Raw genomic sequence first — 22160 nt, 5'->3', positions numbered from 1 at the left:
TTTGAACCAATAATATAACAACAGGGGTATATTTGAAACCAAAATATTACGACGGGTATATTTAAACCAAAATATTTATAACAACGTGATAGAGCATATAATCATACGACTACAAAAGTATGAGTGGTCATTTGGTTTAAGGTATAGGGGAAAAACTCCCGGTATAAGATTCCGCTTAATTGACTATACAGTGTCTGGTCTGTAACATATAAAATTTTATATTACTAATTTAATCTTTGCATAACTAACGTAACATTTGATTTTCAGTATAACTAATGTGATTTCTGGTATTACATTCTCTGTATCTAATTGACATAACTTATGTGAGGATCTAGTTATTATTTTGTCCAACAAAGCTTGTTGATCAGAACACACTATCGCAAATAATTAATATAAAAAAAATTCTATTGGCATCGTTTATTGAATTAGTAACTATTAGGAGGTAATGAACAACCATTCTGTTCTCCTGATCAAAACTTGACATGTCTTTATTACAAAAATAACTGTGAGCATTAAACAAATAGTATCTGAAATAGTTATAAATATTAATTTACTGATTTTGCTAATTTAGTTAGACAAGATACATATATATAGTGGGAAACATTCTATAGGCTAAATTAGGACCCTCATGCAGATTCTGGACCAGCTCTTTCTTGCTCTAGTGTTTAGCTTTTCAATGAGCAAAATAGAGAAGTTTAATATAAGGGGACAGGGCAAATTTACCCTTGTACTTTGATATATTATTCACATCTATCCTTCGTTATAGTACCGGAACACATCTACCCTTGCTTTTACCAAACTTTATAAAAATACTCTCAATCTAACAAAAACCACCTGACTAAAAAATGACCCTTTTTTTATTTTTAAAAAACCCTTTAACCCATAACCATGATCCGTTAACCCGTTAATTAAACAAGTGACTGAGTGAATTGGTGATCGAATACTAAGGAATTTTTCAACTAAACGCTGTCACTTTTGCTTAGCTTATTACCAAGTCATGCAATATACTTATTCTGTGAAATTCTCAGCAAGATTCGTTCATAACTAGGCTCAGATATCTGACTTGTCGAAAAAGAATAGAAAACAAGCAATCAAATATTCTGCACCGAAGTGGGGTTAGTCTAATTTTTGATAACCATTTCTGGAACTCACTGGTTAAGCCTTTCCAGTCAACCACCAACAGATCAATTTGAAAAACTGAAGCTTACCACTTTCCAGTTTCCTCTTACTTTCTCATTTTTGTTCTGTGTCCACTATTCTTAAGGTTGATGTCAACTAGAAGATAGCAGGAAATTGCTTATGCTGCTCTAACTTTGGTTATGCAGAGCTTAGAGCAATTTCTCAAATACAATGTTTATTTGATTTCTAGCAGAAAGACAGATCGAATCAATGCATAAAAGTGTTAGTTCTTTGCAAGATTTCGTAGGGAAACACAGAGGTAATGAGTACCAAGGAAATGACCAATTTGTGAGGAAGAACTACACGGGTTTGACGGATTATGGATTTTTTTTAATAAAAAAAGGTCATTTTTTAATGTGGTGGTTTTATGTTAGATTGAGGATATTTTTATAAAGTTTGGTAACAGCGATGGTAGATGTGTCCCTTAGTATAACAGGATAGATGCGAACAATATAATAAAATAGAAGGATAATTTTGACCCTTTGCCTTAATATAATATAGTAATACAAATCACAATTCTCTAGATTCTGTGCATCTAGTTTTTTAGCCTAGCTAGAAATCCAAGACCTGGATCTGGAATTAGAGAAAAAGGATGAATATATCTGACACAAGGGCCAAAATTGTCCTTCTATTATACGAAATAAATAATTATACCCTCCTTTAAAAGTTGGTAGCATAAATGCACCAGTCATAACCATTTAGGCATATTTTTGCCCTTTCCTACTAACAGACTCAATTTTAAATTTTTTTAAATTCCAAATATAATTTTATCCCATTTTTAAATGACACCTGAAATTAATATATAGCCCCTTTTTTTCAAGATCCCACCACTCCTCTACCCTGATTTTTATACCCCATCCAACCCCCTTTTTTTACTCCTCCTCTTTCTTCTTACTCTAAATATTCTTATTTTTCCTAAAGCCACCTTTCATTATAGTATTAGCTTTTTCATTTTTAATCGACCTTTATAATTGACTGATCTAGTATAAAATACCAGTTAACTAGTAGCATTGGCAGAACGATCGGATCGGCTGAACTCTTTAAAGATTTCTTACAAAAATGATTCTTTAATGACTTTTAGTTGGTCTTCTTTTTTTACTGAATTAACCAGACTAAAGACGAGCCAAGAGTTACCATACCAGACTAAAGACGAGCATGTCCATCTCAGTTGCTACAACTGTATCTTTAGTGGAGTTTTTTTCTGTGAAGTAGTCTTTTTCCGCATTACCTTCTCCACATTTGAGCTTGCACTTCTATGATCCATGCGGTTGGCAACATGATATTTGTTAGAATAGCCAAAGAATTCTCGTTGTTGTTAAATGGTCATGCTAGGATGGTTTGTACCTCCATTGAAGTATGGATTCTCTTCATCCAACAGGATTCTACGTTGATGATCCATCCTATGAAGGGTTTGCTGATATTACTTTTTTGTTTCTTTTCTCTAGTGGAAAACAACAAGGAAGAGAGAAATTTTGTATAGAAAATTTTTTAATGGGGCCTTTGCGGAGGTCTGGTGAGGTTCTCTAATGGAAATTGAAAAGAGATGAAGGAAAAAGAGAACAAAAAAAAATTAAAAAGGGGGTTGGTGGGATATAAACGTAAGGGAGGGGTCTTGTAAAAGAAAGAGAGGAATAAGTGTGACATATGATATTTTAAATAAGATTTTAGAAAAGATTAAAATCTCAAAATTGGGTCTGTTAGTGGAAATGGGCAAGATGTGCCCAAATGGTGACATTTATGCTACCAACTTTTAACGGAGGGTATAATTGTTCCATATCTGATAATCCTAATGGTCATGGTTTTAGCTGGTTAGTAAGTTTTAAATCAACTAATCATCCCCATTAAAACATTGGATGGATGCCTATGTCGTATGTACAAGACCAAATTAAGAGCATGTAATACGTGATGAAGTCTGGAGAACAAAATGGATTGGATCTGTAGGTTTCAAATTGAATCTTTTCATATTCAGAATGCGAATCTTATAATTACAAGGGATTGACCATAGTGTAATACAATTGAGATAAACAATAAATAATCAGATAGTAATTTGATATCTCTAACTCACCTTATAAACAAAATCCAAAACGGGAGCATAGTTTGTTGCAGATCCATACCTTTTGCCTTATATGTGCATGGATCTCAAAGTAAGCTACCCGAAATCCGAATGTTGGGCTATTGGCAATTCAGTTTCAGTTTACAGACATGCTGCTGCCTCTATTTCTTGTTGAAGCCAAACAGGGACTTAATCGCATTGATGGCATTCTCGTTAATGAAAGATTCATCGAACTTCTTCATGAGAGACTCAAAATCCGCAGACGTCCTTAGATTGGCAAGATCAGGGTCTGTCCTGATTCTCTGTTAACAAGCAGCATTTGAAAATTTTTAATCAGGTACTACACCGTACAATTTCCTGCAAACTTTTTGCATGTCTCTTTTTCTCATGTACCTTAAAATCTTCAAATCCTGCATCCATTGCATCCTCCAAGGCAGATAACCCTGCTTGAAGCTATCATAGGAGGTAAAGACTAAAGAGAGTCATTTCAAGAACCAAGATCCAGTTTATAAGAGCAATTTATTATCAAAACGAATTCATGGTCAGTTAAAAGCTCAGCCTACTCAAACAAAATATGCAGGCAGCATTTTAAAATTCGAGAAAGGTCAGCTTCCAATCAAAATGGTGGGTACTACTGAATAAAATTAGCCAAAGGTTTGCAGGTGAATGTAAACCTAATAATAGAAATACGATTTTGTTGAAAGTACTAATACTTACCTGATTAAGCTTGGAATAACAACAGGCAACATTGTAACTTGCCACAGCAGCTTCATTTCCAGTTGGTCTTGATCCTAACACAGACTCAAATTTTTCTAGTGCTTCTTCATATTTGCCATTCCTTTTACCAGTCAATACAAAGAAGAAAAATCAAAACGTTATATGCATGGCATTAATATTACTATCCCAACACCTGCATATGTAATGCATACAGGAAGCCAACAATCCAGAAATATGAACCTTTTTTACATGATTGACTATAAGCCAGTGCTAGCATGAGAAACAACAACAACAACAACAACAACAACAAACTCAGTGGAATCCCACAAGTGGGGTCTAGGGAGGGTAGTGTGTACGCAAACCTTACCCCTACCTTGAGAAGGTAGAGAGGTTGTTTCCGGTAGACCCTCAGATCAAAGAAATATATGTTCTTGACAATTTTGAAAATACCCATATGGTAGGTATGTAAAAGATTGGAGAGTACAGAACCAATCAAATGATTGCTTCAGCCTTACTTAGAGAGTTGCAGTCCTTCACGAAGATCCTTTTCTCTTTGCTCCTTTTGCTCTTTCTTCCTCCGAGCATTTGTCAACTGAGAACATCAGAGTTTGAGGCATCACATGCAAAGGCAAGGCAAATGTCTAAATAGTAATTTCGGTGTAATCGTGTATACGTGGAATTTGAAACTTCTTTACTCACTTGAATCTCCCTAACTCTATCACTAATGAAACCAGCATTCCTTTCTGCTCTGATAATTTCCTTTTCTGTCAATTCACCTGCTTCTTCCACCTTCCCTGAGAAATAATGGTGGACGGTATAAAAAGGCTAAGGAAAGCGATTTATATGAGTATGAGGTGAGAGGGATATAGCTAACATATAAAGGAATAATCAGCACGAAACCAAGTGAAGCAGTGCTGGCTTAGATCAGTTCAATCAACTAACCATATCTCTTTTGCATCTTCATGAGCAAAGGTCCAATTCTCTGTCTGATAGTGTACATTGTTCTTCCATATTCAGCAGCGGGCCATATTTCTTCTCCAAACACTGCACTGAACAGATTTTGACATTGTTTCAATCACATTCTTTGGCATGCTATTTTGTGCATGCATAAATACCATCAAATGTACAAAAAACCGCACGTGAAACACAGATTAAGCCACATCCACAGTAACATAACGCATTATGAAAGTTTCCTCGGCAGCCCAGTTTTTAACTTTTTATAACACAGAAATGCTAAAAATTTCTATCTGCCCTATCCTTCTCCTTTTAATTTCTTTAACTCTTAGAATGACAACTCTACCTAAGGTAGTAGTTAGTTTTGACAAGTCATGGATAATGGATGGGTTACAACTTCATAGTAACTATTTTCCGACGCCACATAAAACAACTAGCAATCAGCAAAAAAACAAGTACTTTACTTTCATTAGAGAATTACAACAACAACAAGCCAGTAATTTCGCACAAGTGGGGTCGTCTGGGAGGGTACGCAGCCTTCCACGACGGAGAGACTATAGAGAGACTGTTTTGGACGAACATCGGCGGGACAACAGATGGAAAAAAAATTAAAAAAATAAATAAAGTAGTGGGCAACAAGTATGGATAACAACAAGATAAAAACGACCGAAGTCAAGAAATCAGTTAAACTCTAGTTCTTTCATTAGAGAATTAAAAAAACAAAAAGATAGAGAAAGGAAGAGAGAATACCTGGTGGCAAGGACTTTATCTCCGACAGAGAACATGCCAGTCTTGTCAGCAAAACCTCCAGGGGCAATGGCGTCAATGTAAGTACCCCCATCTCTGCCTTTGGTAAATTTCAGCCCGTAAGGCTGCACAATCTCTACTTCATACTCTTCGTACTTCTCTTCCTCCTCTTCTTTTCCCCCCTCTGCTTTTGCAGCCTGAGCTTTAACCACCAAGATTGAAGCTTTTCCCAAATGGCTACTGCAGAAACTCCTAAAAACTGGCAGATGATTCTTGACCTTAAGCAAAGAACAGGAAGATGGGTTTTGCTTGGTTTGATTGAGCTTGAGCAAAGAACAGAGTGAGGTGTAGCTGCTAGTGGTAGAAGCCATGAAAAAATGAATTTGATTTGCTTTTCAAATGCTGTTGTTTCAAAAGTGATCATTCAGGATTTCATTTTGTTGCAAAAGGATTACCATGGCTGTGACTAGTGGCTCTAGTAGCCTCTTCACTTTGATTCCAATTTGTGGTGCCACGTCGACGAATTGATGGGTTTGAGATTTTGGGCTGTCGGACTCAAATATCGGATCCGGACATTCTTGGAATCCCAGAATGTAACATAGCGTGAGCTGGCCATTTTTGGGCTATTTAATTAAAAACAAATAGCCAGCATTTATAAAGTAGTTTAAAAATAACTATGTATTTTTTAATACGAAAATAAATTAAAATAAAACTATCCTTAGTTAAAACAGAATAATTTGTCATGGAGTTCAAAGTTATGTATAGTTAAACTCTATAAGCTGGAATTCAAGCTTCTCCAAGCTAAACTCAAGAGTTTGTAACGTCTCGGCTGGTCGTTTTGAGTATCATAACCCCGTTTCCCATTTACTGCTCAATTTATATTTTATAGTTATTTTATGACTTACCGCGTTAGTTGGTTCGGGTCCGGAAGGAATTCGAAATGAAATGAAACACTTAGTCTCATAATTGAAAATTTTAAGTTAGAAAAGTTGACCGGATATGGACCTATGTGTAAACGATCTCGGATTTGAATTTTGATGATTCCAATAGCTCTGTATGGTGATTTTGGACTTAGGAGCGTGTCCGAAAAATTATTTGGAGGTCTGTGGTAGAATTAGGCTTGAAATGTCGAAAGTTTAATTTTTGAAAAGTTTGATCGGGGGGCTGACTTCTTGATATCGGGGTCGGAATCCGATTTTAAAAATTAAAATACCTCTGTTATGTCATTTATGACTTATGTGCAAAATTTGAGGACAATCGAACGTGATTTGATAGGTTCCGGAGTCATTTGTAGAAATTAGAAATTTCAAAGTTCATTAGGCTTGAATTGGGGTGTAATTCATATTTTTAGCGTTGTTTGAGGTGATTTGAGGGTTCGACTAAGTTCGTATGATGTTTTAGGACTTGTTGGTATATTTGGTTGAGATCCCGAGGGGCTCGGGTGAGTTTTGGATGGTTAACGGATCAAAAATTTGGACTTGAACAACTTGCAGGAATTTTATCATATCTGATGTTGTTTTCCTTCTACGCGATCGCGTGAATGCGTCTGCGATCGCATAGGCTTAGTTGGTCAGTGGGGGTTTTGTTCTACGTGATCGCATGGGGATATCTGCGATCGCGTAGGGTTAATTTGAGGCAGTGATATTTTGTGCTTCGCGTTCGCGTGAAACGGGACGCGATCGCGTAGCTATGTGAGTTTGTTATTCGCGAAAGTATGAAGAAGGTCGCGTTCACATAGAGGAAATGGGGCAGAAATGGAAATCACGCGTTTGTGCTTCGCGATCGCATGGTTAGGTCCGCGATCATGTAGGTCAGTGATGTTTTGCATCGCGATCGTGTGGAAAAGTCCGTGATCGCATAGAGTTAAATATGGGCGATGGAAATTGTTCTTCGCGATCGCGTGGGAATGTTCGCGATCGCGTAGAGCAAATGTCTGGGCAGAGAGTTTAAGTTCTGGAAATGGGACTTCGTCAGTTTTGACAGATTGGAGCTCGGGAAGAGGCGATTTTCGGGAGTTTTTCAAGAAAAATAATGGGGTAAGTGTTCTTAACTCAATATTGGTTAAATTACCCGAATTCATGGTTGTTTTTATCATTGAATTGATGAATTAAGTTGGAAAAATTTGAAAACCCTCTTGGTTTAATTTGGAGATTTGAGGGTCGAGTTGATGTCGGATTTGAGTAAAATTTATATTATTGTACTCGTGGTTGAATGCGCGTTCATATTTTATAACTTTTGTCGGGTTCCGAGACGTGGGCCCCACAGGCGATTTTTGGAGTTAAAATTAGGATTTTTATGGGAAAATTATATTTTCATATGAAATTAATTCCAATAAATTTTATTGACTGAAACGAATTATTTGTGACTAGATTCGAGACATTCGGAGGCCGATTTGCGAGGCAAAGGCATAGCAGAGTAAAGAATTTCAAGCTTTGAGGTAAGTAATAGTTTTAAATCTGGTCCTGAGGGTATGAAACCTTGGAATTTGGTATCATGTGATTACTTTGGAGGTGACGCACATGCTAGGTGACGGGCGTGTGGGCGTGCACCGAGGGATTGTGACTTGGTCCGTCCCGTGGAAACTGTAAAACTGAATAACTTGTTGATAGTTATGTGCTCTCTATGTGTTGTGGGAACTTGACTATAAGTCTTGCTAGAAACCATGTTTAGGCTATACGTTGGTATTGTTGGGACCCACAGAGGTCGTGTATATATTGAATTATCTGGTTAAATTGTTGTTTTGTACTCAGTCTCAGCTTACTTGATTATTTTATCTCAGTCTCTATTGTTTATTAATGATGTATCATATCATTGTTGTTTGGGCTAATTTTATAATTGTTGAGAGCCCGAGAGACTGGAGAGCTTTATGACTGAGTGAGGTCGAAGGCCTTATTATGAGATATTATACCACAGCATGTGAGTTTACCTTACGGTTCCTTATATTATACTATTGCACGTGAGTTGGTCGTGCAGCACGTGAGTTGGCCGTACGGATCCTTATATCATACTGTTGCACGTGAGTTGGCCAAGCAGCATGTGAGTTGGCCGTGCGGATCCTTATATTATACTATAGCACGTGAGTTGGTCGTGCAGCACGTGAGTTGGCCGTGCGAATCCAAATATTTATATTATGGCACGTGAGTTGTCTGTGCAGCACATGAGTTGTCCGCACAGATTATAGCGCTTGGGTTGTAGGAGCCTCTCCGGAGTTTGTACACCCCCAGTGAGCTCGGGTACCCATTGAGTGTGAGTGCTGAGTGCTGAGGGCTGAGAGCCGAGTAATTGAGTTGTTGTGACGAGTTTAGTGATTGTTGCCTGAGAGGCTGTACTTGCTTTCATTTGTTGTTACACTTAGTTCCTATCTGTCATTGTTGTAAAATTCTCTGAAAGATTTAATATCTGGATTACATGAACTTGAACTGTATAAATTGATTTGACTTAAACTGCTGGATTTGAAAGCATGTCTATTCTTTGCTGGAATTACTGAAAATGAATTATAATTGTATAACTCGTCACTATTTTTAGTTCCTTATTTATTATTGCTACTTGCTGAGTTGGTTGTACTCATACTACACCATGCACTTCGTGTGCAGATCCGGGTATTTCCGAACATAGCGGGTGTTGATTCTTTCGCGAAGTTGATATTCCGGAGATTCTGAGGTAGCTGTCGTGTTTCACAGACCTTTCATATCTTTCCCTATCTCTTTGTTTACTGTATTTGATCTCAGACTATTATAGACCGTATTTTCTAGACTTGTATTCATAATATATGCTCATGTACTCAGTGACACCAGGTTTTGGGAAGTGTTATATATGTATTTGTGAGTTTTTCTTCCGCTAAATTTAGATATTATGTTTTCAATCTTAAAGGAAATCGGGGGGTTATTGATGTTATCGGCTTGCCTAGTATTGAGATAGGCGACATCATGACAGGTCAGATTTTGGGTTATGACAAGTTGGTATCAGAGCCTAGATTACATAGGTCTCACGAGTCATGAACAGGTTTAGTAGAGTCTTGCGGATCGGTATAGAGACGTCTTACTTATCTTCAAGAGGCTGCAGAAGCCTTAGAAAAAAAAAATTCACTTTCTTGTATTCTGTCATGCGAATTTGTTGATTCCAGAAACTAAATTTTTGTTAGTCTATTCTCTCACAGATGGTGAGGACACATACTACCAGATCGGACAGTCAGCCACTAGTTAGAGCCGCGAGAGGCCGGGGCCGTGGTAGAGGCCGGGGTCGTAGTAGAGGCCGGGGTCGATGTAGAGGTCGAGGTGTAGTTCGTACCATAGTTGGACTAGCACCTGTAGTACCACCAGTTGCTCCAGCTCAGGAGCAGATTCCAGATATTGCCGAGACGACAGGATCAGCTCAGGCACCAGCTATGCCCATTGAGATTTTGGGCCTTCATGAGACTTTGGCCTAGATATTAGCAGCTTACACTGGTCTAGCTCAGGTGGTTTCGGCTCAGGCCGCACCTGCCACTTCTCAGGCTGGGGGAGGTACTCATACCCTTGTTGCCCGTACTCCAGATCAGGTAGTATAGGGACTTCAGATACCGGGGGCACTACTAGCCCAGCCGACTGCAGCTGCTCAGGCCCCGGTAGTTCCTGTTACGGTAGATGATGAGCAGAGGATACTTGAGAGATTTGAGAGGCTTCGACATCCATCTTTTAGAGGTGGGAAGTCAGAGAATGCTCAGGGTTTTTTGGATAGGTGTTAACGGATGCTCCGAACAGTGGGTATTCTGGAGACCAATGGGGTTGCATTCACTACTTTTCATTTTTTTTGGGTTGCACTCAGATGGTGGGAGACTTACGAGAGGCGTAGGCCTGTTGGCGCAGCACCCCTTACTTGGCAGTCGTTCTCCATGGTCATTTTGGAGAAGTTCGTGCCTTAGTCCCGCAAAGAAGAGCTGCGCAGACAGTTTGAACTGCTTCGCCAGGGTGATATGTCTGTGACACAGTACGAAATGAGATTTTCTGAGTTGGCTCGTCACGTAGTCTGGTTGGTTCCCACTGATAGGGAGAGGATTATGAGGTTTATTGATGGCCTCACATATCAGCTGCGGTTACTTATGACTAGGGAGAGAGTATTTGGTGCTACTTTTGATGAGGTAGTGGACATTGCTCGGCAGATAGAGATGGTTCGTATCCAGGAACGTACAGAGAGAGAGACTAAGAGGCCTCGTGGTCCAGGTGATTACAGCGGTATTCCTTTAGGGGGTCAGTTTTACCGCGGTAGGGGTTGCTCTTACAAACACGCTCAGACGGTCGTCTAGTTCATCGTGGTGCATCAGCTATCCACGGTTCTTACAGTGTTCACTCAGGCCAATCTTTATTCAGTGCACTATCAGCACAGAGTTCTCATCATGCCTAGTCCGCTCAAGCTTCTGCAGGTAATTCTTCGGGTTATCAGGAGCAGCAGTTCCGTCAGGGGGGGGTTGTTTCGAGTGCGGAGAATTTGGTCATTTCAAGAGAGAGTGGGGCTCCACAGCAGAGTCCTCAACTGACGGCACCAGCACCAGCAGTTCCACCACCCGCCCAGCCAGCACGGGGTGGGGGTCAAGCAGCTAGGGGTCGCCCAAGAGGGGGAGGCCGATCAGGTGGCGGGCAGGCTCGATTCTATGCTTTTCCTGCCAGGCCAGATGTTGTTACCTCAGATGCAGTGATCACAAGTATTGTTTCAGTGTTCCACAAGGAGGCTTCTATATTAATTGACCCTGGTTCCACTTATTCATATGTATCATTGTATTTTGCTCATTATCTGGACATGCCCTGTGAGTCCTTAGTTTCCCTGTTCGTGTATCTACACTGGTGGGCGATATTATTATTATGGATTGTGTGTATCGGTCGTGTGTGGTAACTATTGGGGAACTGGAGACTAGAGTTGATCTCTTATTATTCAGTATGGTTGATTTTGATATAATCCAAGGTATGGATTGGTTGTGTCCATGTCATGCTATTCTGGACTGTCACGTAAAAATTGTGACGTTGACGATGCCAGGGTTGCCAAAGGTTGAATGGAGGGGTTCTCTAGATCTTGTTCCTAGCAGGGTAATTTCTTATTTGAAGGCCCAACGTATGGTTGGAAAGAGATGCTTGTCATATTTGGCCTTTGTGAGAGATGTTGATGCAGATACTCCTATTATTGATTCAGTACCAGTCGTGCAAGACTTTTCGGATGTATTTCCTGCAGACTTGCTGGGTATGCCGCCCGACAGGGATATTGATTTCGGCATTGACTTGCTGAAGGGCACTCGGCCCATTTCTATTCCTCCGTATCGTATGGCACCAACTGAGTTAAAAGAATTAAAAGAGAAACTTCAGGAACTCCTTGAAAAAAGGTTTATTAGACCTAGTGTATCACCTTAGGGTGCACCGATTCTGTTTATGAAAAAGAAAGATGGTACTATGCGGATATGTATTGATTATAGGCAGATACAATCAAGAATAAATATCAATTGTCGCGTATTGATGACTTATTTGACCAGCTTCAGGGAGTGAGGGTGTTCTCCAAAATTGATTTGAGATCTGGGAATCACCAGTTAAAAATTCAGGATTCGGATATTCTAAAGATGGCATTCAGAACTCGTTATGGCCACTATGTATTTCTTGTGATGTCTTTTGGGCTAACCAATGCCCCAGTAACATTTATGCATTTGATGAATAGTGTGTTCCAGCCATATCTTGATTTATTTGTCATAGTATTTATTGACGATATTCTGGTGTACTCACGTAGCCAGGAGGATCATGCACAACACTTGTGTATTGTATTACAGAGGATGAGAGAGGAGAGACTTTATGCCAAATTTTCTAAGTGTGAGTTCTGACTCATTTTGGTGGCATTCTTGGGACATATAGTGTCCAGTGAAGGAATTAAGGTGGATCCGAAGAAAATAGAGGCAGTTCAGAGTTGGCCCAGGCCATCTTCAGTTACTGAGATTCGGAATTTTCTCGGCTTGGCAGGTTATTATCATCACTTCGTGGAGAGTTTCTCGTCTATTGCATCGCCTATGACTAAATTGACCCATAAAGGTGCTCCGTTCAGGTGGTCGGATGAGTGTGAAGAGAGCTTTCAAAAATGCAAGAAATTTTTTACTACAGCTCCAGTATTGGTATTGCCTATAGGTTCAGAGTCTTATACTGTGTATTGTGACGCGTCGCGTATTGATCTCGGCGTAGTGCTGATGCAAGATGGTAGGGTGATCGCCTATGCGTCCAGACAATTAAAGGTACATGAGAAGAATTATCCAGTCTATGATCTTGAGTTAGCAGCTATTGTTCATGCCTTGAAAATTTGGCGGCATTACTTGTACGGTGTCCAGTGTGAGGTATATACCGATCATCGGAGTCTACAGCATCTGTTCAAACAGAAAGATCTTAATTTGCGGTAGCAGAAGTGGTTAGAGTTGCATAAGGATTATGACATTACCATTCTCTATCATCCCGGAAAGGCCAATGTAGTGGCCGATGTCTTGAGTCGTAAGGCGGAGAGTTTGGGCAGCTTAGCATACTTACCGGTAGCAGAGAGGCCTTTAGCATTGGATGTTCAGGCCTTGGCTAATCAGTTTGTTAGATTGGATATTTTCGAGCTGAATCGAGTTTTGGCCTGTGTGGTTTCTCGGTCTTCTTTATATGATCGCATCAGAAAGCACCAGTATGATGATCCACATCTGCTTGTCCTTAAGGACACGGTTCAGCACGATGATGCCAAAGAAGTCACTATTGGGGATGACGGTGTATTACGAATGCAGGGTAGGCTATGTGTGCCTAATGTAGATGGTTTTCATGAGTTGATTCTCGAGGAAGCTCACAGTTTGCGGTACTCCATTCATCCAGGTGTCGCGAATATGTATCAGGATTTGAGCCAGCACTATTGGTGGAGGCGGATGAAGAAAGATATAGTTGGGTTTGTAGCTCGGTGTCTAAATTGTCAACAGGTAAAGTATGAACATTAGAGGTCGGGAGTATTGCTTCAGAGACTTGAAATTCCGGAGTGGAAATGGGAGCGTATTACCATGGATTGCGTAGTTGGGCTCCCACGGACCGTGAAAAAGTTTGATGATGTTTGGGTGATTATAGATCGGTTGACCAAGTCCGCACATTTTATCCCAGTTGGTACTAATTATTCTTCGGAGCGGTTATCTGGGATTTATATTCACGAGATTATTCGCTTACACGGTGTGCCGGTGTCTATCATTTCAGATCGGGGCACGCAGTATACATCACAGTTTTGGAGAGCAGTGCAGCGAGAATTGGGCACACAAGTTTAGTTGAGTACAACATTTCACCCTCAGACGGACGAACAGTCCGAGCGCACTATTCAGATATTGGAGGATATGTCGCTTGTGTCATTGATTTTGGGGGTTCTTGGGATCAATTTTTGCCACTCGCGGAGTTTGCTTACAATAATAGCTAAGAGTCAAGCATTCAGATGGCTTTGTATGAAGCTTTATATGGGAGACGGTATCGGTCCCCGGTGGGTTAGTTTGAGCTGGGTGAGGCTAGGCTATTGGGTATTGACTTGGTTCGGGATGCTTTAGAGAAGATCAAAGTAATTCAGGAACGGCACAGTCTAGACAGAAGAGTTATGCCGACAGGAAGGTTCGTGATGTTGTTCACATGGTTGGAGAGAAGGTTTTGGTCAAGATTTCACCCGTGAAGGGTGTGTTGAGGTTCAGGAAGAAATGCAAGTTGAACCCTCAGCATATTGGGCCTTTTGAGATACTTAAGAAGATTGGAAAGATGGCTTATGAACTTTCTTTCCCACCTAGTCTCTCAGGTGTTCATCCAGTGTTCCATGTATCCATGCTCCGAAAATATGTCGGGGATCTGTCTCATATTATGGATTTCAGCACAGTACAGCTGGATGGTAATTTGACTTATGATGTGGAGCCGGTGGCTATTTTAGACCGGCAGGTTCGAAAGCTTAGGTCAAAGAACATAGCATCAGTGAAGGTGCAGTGGAGAGGCCAGCCAGCCGGAGAAGCTACTTGGGAGATTGAGCAGGCGATGTGGAGCAAATATCCACACTTATTTAAGACTCTAGGTATTATTATTCTAAACCCGTTCGAGGACGAACATTTATTTAAGAGGGGGAGAATGTAACGACCCAGCCGGTTGTTTTGAGTATTATAACCTCGTTCCCCTATTTACTGCTCAATTTATGCTTTATAGTTGTTTTATGACTTATCGGTTAGTTGGTTCAGGTCCGGAAGGAATTCAGAATGAAATAAGACACTTAGTCCTATAATTGAAACATTTAAGTTAGAAAGGTTAACCGAATATGGACCTATGTGTAAACGACCTCGAATTTGAATTTTGATGATTCCAATAACTCCGTATGGTAATTTTGGACGTAGGAGCGTGCCCGAAATATTATTTGGAGGTCCGTGGTGGAATTAGGCTTCAATGCCGAAAGTTTAATTTTTGGAAAGTTTGACCGAGGGGTTGACTTCTCGATATAGGGGTCGGAATCCGATTCTAAAAATTAAAATACCTCTGTTATGTCATTTATGACTTGTGTGCAAAATTTAAGGTCAATCGGACGTGATTTGGGGTGTAAATCATGGTTTTAGCATTGTTTGAGGTGATTTAAGGGTTCGACTAAGTTCGTATCATGTTTTAGGACTTGTTGGTATATATGGTTGAGGTCCCGAGGGTCTCGGGTGAGTTTTGGATGGTTAACGCATCAAAAATTTGGGCTTGAACAACTGCTGGAATTTTATGATATCTGATGTTGTTTTCCTTCTACGTGATCGCGTGAATACGTCTGCGATCGCGTAGGCTTAGTTGGTCAGTGGGGGGTCTGTTCTATGAGATCGCGTAAGTTTAATTTGAGGCAGTGATATTTTGTGCTTCGCGTTCATGTGAAGCGGGACGCGATCGCATAGCTATGTGAGTTTGTTATTCGTGAACGTGTGAAGAAGGTCGCGTTCGCGTAGAGAAAATGGGAAAGAAATGGAAATCACGTATTTGTGCTTCGCGATCGCGTGGTTAAGTCCGCGATCACGTAGGTCAGTGATGTTGTGCATCGCGATCGTGAGGGAAAGTCCGCGATCGCGTAGAGTTAAATCTGGGTGATGGAAACTGTTCTTCGCGATCGCGTGGGAATGTTCGCGATCGCATAGAGCAAATGTCTGGGCAGAGAGTTTAAGTTCTAAAAATGGGATTTCGTCAGTTTTGGACGGATTGGAGCTCGGGAAGAGGCGATTTTCGGGTATTTTTCAAGGAAAACAATGGGGTAAGTGTTCTTAACTCAATATTGGTTAAATTACCCGAATCCATGGTTGTTTTTATCATTGAATTGATGAATTAAGTTGGAAAACTTTGAAAATCCTCTTGGTTTAATTTGGAGATTTGAGGGTCGAGTTGATGTCGGATTTGAGTAAAATTTGTATGGTTGGACTCGTGGTTGAATGGGCGTTCATATTTTGTAACTTTTGTCGGGTTCCGAGATGTGGGTTCCATGGGCGATTTTTGGAGTTAAAATTAGGATTTTTATTGAAAAATTATATTTTCATATGGAATTAATTCCAATAAATTTTATTGACTGAAACGAATTATTTGTTAGTAGATTTGAGACATTTGGAAGCCGATTTGCGAGGCAAAGGCATAGCAGAGTAAAGAATTTCACACTTTGAGGTAAGTAAGAGTTTTAAATCTGATCCTGAGGGTATGAAACCTCAGAATTTGGTATCATGTGATTACTTTGGAGGTGACGCATATGCTAGGTGATGGGCGTGTGGGCATGCACCGATGGGATTGTGACTTGGTCTGTCCCATAGAAACTGTAAAGCTGAATAACTTGTTGATAGTTATGTGCTTTCTATGTGTTGTGGAAACTTGACTATAAGTCTTGCTAGAAACCATGTTTAGGCTGTATGTTGGTATTGTTGGGACCCACAGAGGTCGTGTACATGTTGAATTATCTACTTAAATTGTTATTTCGTACTCGGTCATAGCTTACTTGATTATTTTATCTCAGTCTCTATTGTTCATTATTGATGTATTATATCATTGTTGTTTGGGCTGATTTAATGATTGTTGAGAGCCCGAGAGACTGGATAGCTTTATGACTGAGTGAGGTCGAGGGCCTTATTATGAGATATTATACCACAGCACGTGAGTTTGCCTTGCAGATCCTTATATTATACTATTGCACGTGAGTCGGTCGTGCAGCACGTGAGTTAGCCGTGCGGATCCTTATATCATACTGTTGCACATGAGTTGGCTAAGCAGCACATGAGTTGGCCGTGCGGATCCTTATATTATACTATAGCATGTGAGTTGGTCGTGCAGCACGTGAGTTGGCCATGCGAATCCTGATATTTATATTATGGCACGTGAGTTGTCTGTGCAGCACGTGAGCTGTCTGTGCAGCACGTGAATTGTCCGTGCAGATTATAGCACTTGAGCTGTAGGAGCCCCTTCGGAGTCTGTACACCCCCAGTGAGCGCGGGTACCCATTGAGTGTGAGTGCTGAGAGCCGAGTAATTGAGTTATTGTGACGAGTTGAGTGATTGTTGCCTGCGAGGTTGTTCTTGATTTTATTTGTCATTGCACTTAGTTGCTATCTGACATTGTTGTGAAATTCTCTGAAAGATTTAATATCTGGATTACATGAACTTGAACTGTATAAATTGATTTGCCTTAAACTGCAGGATTTGAAAGAATGTTTATTCTTTGCTGGAATTACTGAAAATAAATTATAATTGTATAACTCGTCACTATTTTCAGTTCCTTATTTATTATTGTTACTTGCTGAGTTGGTTGTACTCATACTACCTCCTGCACTTCATGTGCAGATCCAGGTAGTCCCGAATATAGCGGGTGTTGATTCTTTTGCGCTGTTGATTTTCCTGAGATTCTGAGGTAGCTGCCGTGTTTGACAGACCTTGCCTCTCCTTCCTTATCTCCTTGTTTACTGTATTTGGTCTCAGACTATTATAGACCGTATTTTCCAGACATGCATTCATAATAGATGCTCATGTACTCAGTGACACCAGATTTTGGGGATTGTTATATATGTATTTGTGAGTTTTTCTTCCGCTAAATTTAGATATTATATTTTCAAACTTAAAAGAAATCGGGGGTTATTGATGTTATCGGCTTGCCTAGTATTAAGATAGACGCCATCACGACAGGTCAGATTTTGGGTCGTGACAGAGTTAAATTCCAGCACGGCATGTTAGAGTTCAAGCTTCTTCAAGCTAAAATCTAGCACAATGTATTTAGAGTTTTGCCAAAATGAATAAGATGAGCTCTTTTGCAACTTAAATTGCTTTCTCATACATCGAATGTGAAAAACAAGTGAATAAGAACTATAATAAAAATATAAGGAATTATTTCAGCGGCATCACTAACTACTCCAACAAATAAAGAAAAGTAGCATTAATTATGCATAGTGGTGGTAAAATAGTTGAAAAATAGTTATCCATGCATATTATCCATTAAAAATTTAGTTGGATAATGAACTTTTTAAAAACGGGCCAAATATGGATAAGAATCATATCATCCGCTTAGAAAATGGATAACTAATGGGGGTTCCTCAAGTTTAGGAAACTAGGAATTCTCCCAAAAGTGATCATATTCAAGAAGTTAATATGGATATCCATATTGTCCGCCGAATAACCCGTTTTTTATCTGTATTAAATATGGGTTGGATCGAATAATTTATCCGTTTTGCATTACCCGTTTTCGACCCGTCCATATCCGACCCGATTCATGCATGACAGCGGTATGAATGAACCATGTTCCTGTATATAGCAAAAAGGAAAAAGGACTAATCTGTTATAAAATAAAGAGTGTAAAGTAAAGACAAGTATAGAGAAAAACTAATATATTATTCAATTTCAAACTAATGTAGATAATGAACTAAAATCTCCTCTATTTAAAGAAGAAAGGAAGTTGTTGTGTAAGCTGCTTCTCCAAGCTGCTTGTAAGCTGCTATTATACCAGATATAGATAATCTTCTACCGGGTGTAATATTTATCCATAACTGAGTACCGAAAGGATAAGCTCATTGTACCAGATATAGATAATCTTCTATCGGGGATAATATTTATCCATAACGGAGTACCAAAAGGATAAGCTTCTTTAGGAGGCTTATTTCCAATAGAGTACTAAATAGATAAATATATTTACGGTAGAGTCCCGTATGGATAAGCTTCTTCGGGAAGCTTATTTACAACGGAGTACTAAATGGACATTCATAATATTATATATTTATAACACTCCCCCTTAGATGTTCATTAAAAGATAATGTGCCCCATTAAAAACTTACTAAGAAAAACCCCGTGGGAAAAATTTCTAGTAAAGAAAAAAGAGTACACATATCTAGTAATACGCATTGCTAGCTGCCTCATTAAAAACCTTAAAAGGAAAACCCTGTAGGAAAAACCTTAGTAAGGAAAAAAGAGTGTAACGCGTATTTTACTCCCCCTGATGAAACCTTTGTTTCAAATATTGAGTTTCCGTATTCCAATCTTGTATACTATCTTCTCAAAAGTTAAAGCTGGTAAAGATTTAGTGAATAAATCTGCTAGATTGTCACTTGAACGGATTTGTTGCACAATAATATTACCATTATTCTCTAGATCATGTGTGAAAAATAACTTTGGTAAATTGTGTTTCGTTTTAGCTCTTTTTATGACTCATCCCTTTAATTGGGCTATACATGTAGTATTGGATTCGTATAATATTGTGGATTTTTTATCACATTCCAACCCATATTTTTCTCGAATAAAATGAATCACCGATCTCAAACATACGCATTCCCTACTTGCTTCATGAATAGCTATGATCTCAACATGATTTGAAAAATTAGCAGCAATAGAATGCTTTGTGATGCGCCATGATATGACAGTACCTCCACATGTAAACACATACCCAATCTGAGATCGAGCTTAATGGGGATCGGATAAATAACCTACATCTGCATAACCAATACGATCTGCACCACGTTTGTTAGCATTAGCTAGATACATAAGTGCACCAATTGCACTGAGATAGAGTATTTCATGACCAATGAGTTCAGCATCCTCTTTTGGAGGTCGGATCAGATCCTTATTCACTTCAAGTAATCGAACACTCATTGGTGTACTTAATGGGTGCGCTTTGTCCATGTAAAAGCGTTTAAAGACCCTTTCTATATAGGCAGATTGATGGATAAAGATCTCGTCTGCTAAATATTCAATTTGCAGACCAAGACAAAAATTTATTTTTCCAAGATCTTTCATCTCAAATTATTTCATAAGATATTCAAATTGCCTTTTGGAGCTCTTCTGGAGTTCCAACAAGATTTATGTCATCAACATAAACAGTAAGTATAACACATTCTGATTCCATTTTCTTTATAAAAATATATGGAGAAATAACATCATTTATGTAACCTTCTTTCAGCAAATATGCACTAAGGCGATTATATCATATGCGCCCAGATTGATTTAAACCGTACAAAGATTATTTGTAATTCGATTTAGAACATTTCACGATACTTTGAGCTATATGCTTCAGGCAGTTTAAATCCTTCATGGATCTCCATATAGACTTAATCAAATGAGTCATATAGGTTATGACATGCATTTAGATGGCATGACATCTTCAGATGTCTGGACTATAGGTCCGATCCTCACAATAGTTTACAGTATTGTGAACTATATTGTACCAAATTTATCGTTGACGATCATTTTTTATCGGTTCCTAAGCGACATAACTTATTAAGATCTCATCACTTTCTTTTTTTCAGGTACCTGAACTTTTTCTGGAGTTTCATGAAATGTTATGTCGTGGGCTCTTCTAGAGCTCATTTCCTCCTCATTATGATCATTTTAATCATTTTCTCCTATCATTTTTCAAGGATTGTTACCTTTGGAACCGATCGGTTTACTACGCTTCATGCGTGCGGTAAACTTTATCCTTCGGGGACTTTAATTTAAATAGGAGCATTTGTAGTTGAAACATGATATTTAATTTTGGATCAGCAAATGCTTCTGGCATTTGAATTGAATTATCTTCTAAGTGGGGATCATATTAATGATGATTTCGATTCATATAGCATATTTTTCAGTTGTTTATTCCATCCCCCAAATGTTAGAAAAACTAACACAAATATCCCCAATCTTTTTTGGGAAACCTATTTTTGTGCATTGTGGTAGAGAAATTAATCATATACCACACATCAAAAGTTATTAGATAGTAAAAATATTTGATTTCTGATCCTAAACCAATTGTGAGGGGAGGACTTATCATAATTTGTTGGTCTGATGCATACAAGTGTTGTTGTATGCAATTTAGAAAATCTTAGACAAACACATGAGGGTTTTTTCTCATAAGTAATCGTTTAGCCATTAATAGGAGGTATTCAATACTAAACTAGCTTATATATAAACCATCATCATCAAGATGAACTATATTGACTTTATAATCTGAAAATTATGCTCTTAATTGAGAAAAGAAATTTCAAATGCCAAACTGCAGGTTGACAATAAACACACATGTAATCATCTCATATATGCATCTATAAGTAGGGGTGTTCATAAAAACCCGAAAATAACATTCTAGTTTGATTGTTAGTTTTCTTTTGTTAAGTATAAGAATCCATTTCATATTAAAAATAATCTACCTTTAATTGAGTCCTTAAATTATTCATCATTATTTGATTCAATTATCATTAATATATCTAGGTAAATAATAGATTTCTCAAAGGCAATTGATTTGATAGTGTTACGTTGAAAATGAAGTCGCCGGAATATGTGTTTAGTAGTGTATGTCACATATTTAAGAAAAAACTGATAAATAACCAAAAAAACTGAAAAATCGACAAAACTCGATATAAATCAAAACGATAAAGAAACGACTTAATTGGTTGGGTTTAGTTCTAATATTTGAAAAACCAACTTACTTGGTTTGGTTTCTTTTTCAAGGAAAAACTTATCCAAACTGAATCATGAACACCCCTATCTATAAGTGGTTCACATGATAGGTGAATGTACCCATATTCACCTTTTATATATTCCAGAATTTAGGGATTTTAGTCCCAACTTTAGCTGGTATAATCAATTTATTATGAGAACAAGCAACACAAGAGAATTCTTGAAAAATCTTCTTGTTCTTCGGTATATGCCTATCTGAATTCTTAAATAGCTCATTTCAAAATAGCGAATGAAAACTTCAAGATTATCATAGCATGTGATCTCTTAGTAAGCTTCTAGTTTACTATGGCATAAACTTTTGCATTAGTAAACTTCTGATTTACTGTGACTACTTTTGTATCAGCGAATTTCTGATTTACTGTAGCTACTTTTGTCTTAGTAAAACTTCTTATTTACTGTGACTGCTTTTGCATTAGTAAACTTCTGGTTTTACTGTGATACATGATATAGTACAAATTAAAAAATAAGGCGGGTCACTTCTCACATACATATCATTTTACCCCCTATGATTGTGGAAACATGAAGATTTCAATCTTCTAATCATTTGTATTCTCAATATGATAGCCATTTGTA

General features: G+C 38.6%; 1 protein-coding gene across 1 annotated transcript; it reads right to left on the bottom strand.

The window, feature by feature from the left end:
* Positions 1-3115: 3115 nt before the first annotated feature.
* LOC104115661 (protein MET1, chloroplastic) lies at positions 3116-6127 on the bottom strand. The gene is made up of 7 exons (XM_009626335.4): positions 5654-6127; positions 4892-4998; positions 4649-4743; positions 4465-4541; positions 3950-4070; positions 3626-3685; positions 3116-3534 (listed from the first exon to the last, which is right to left on the bottom strand). Exons 1-7 carry the CDS (start codon positions 6019-6021, stop codon positions 3394-3396), a joined length of 969 nt encoding a protein of 322 aa, XP_009624630.1. The 5' UTR covers positions 6022-6127; the 3' UTR covers positions 3116-3393.
* Between the last annotated feature and the right edge of the window lie 16033 nt (positions 6128-22160).

This window comes from Nicotiana tomentosiformis, chromosome 11 (genome assembly GCF_000390325.3).
Source record: "Nicotiana tomentosiformis chromosome 11, ASM39032v3, whole genome shotgun sequence".
In the NCBI taxonomy this organism is placed as follows: domain Eukaryota; kingdom Viridiplantae; phylum Streptophyta; class Magnoliopsida; order Solanales; family Solanaceae; genus Nicotiana; species Nicotiana tomentosiformis.
The sequence above is the reverse complement of the archived record's forward strand: the minus strand, read 5'-3'. Positions and strand labels throughout refer to the sequence as shown.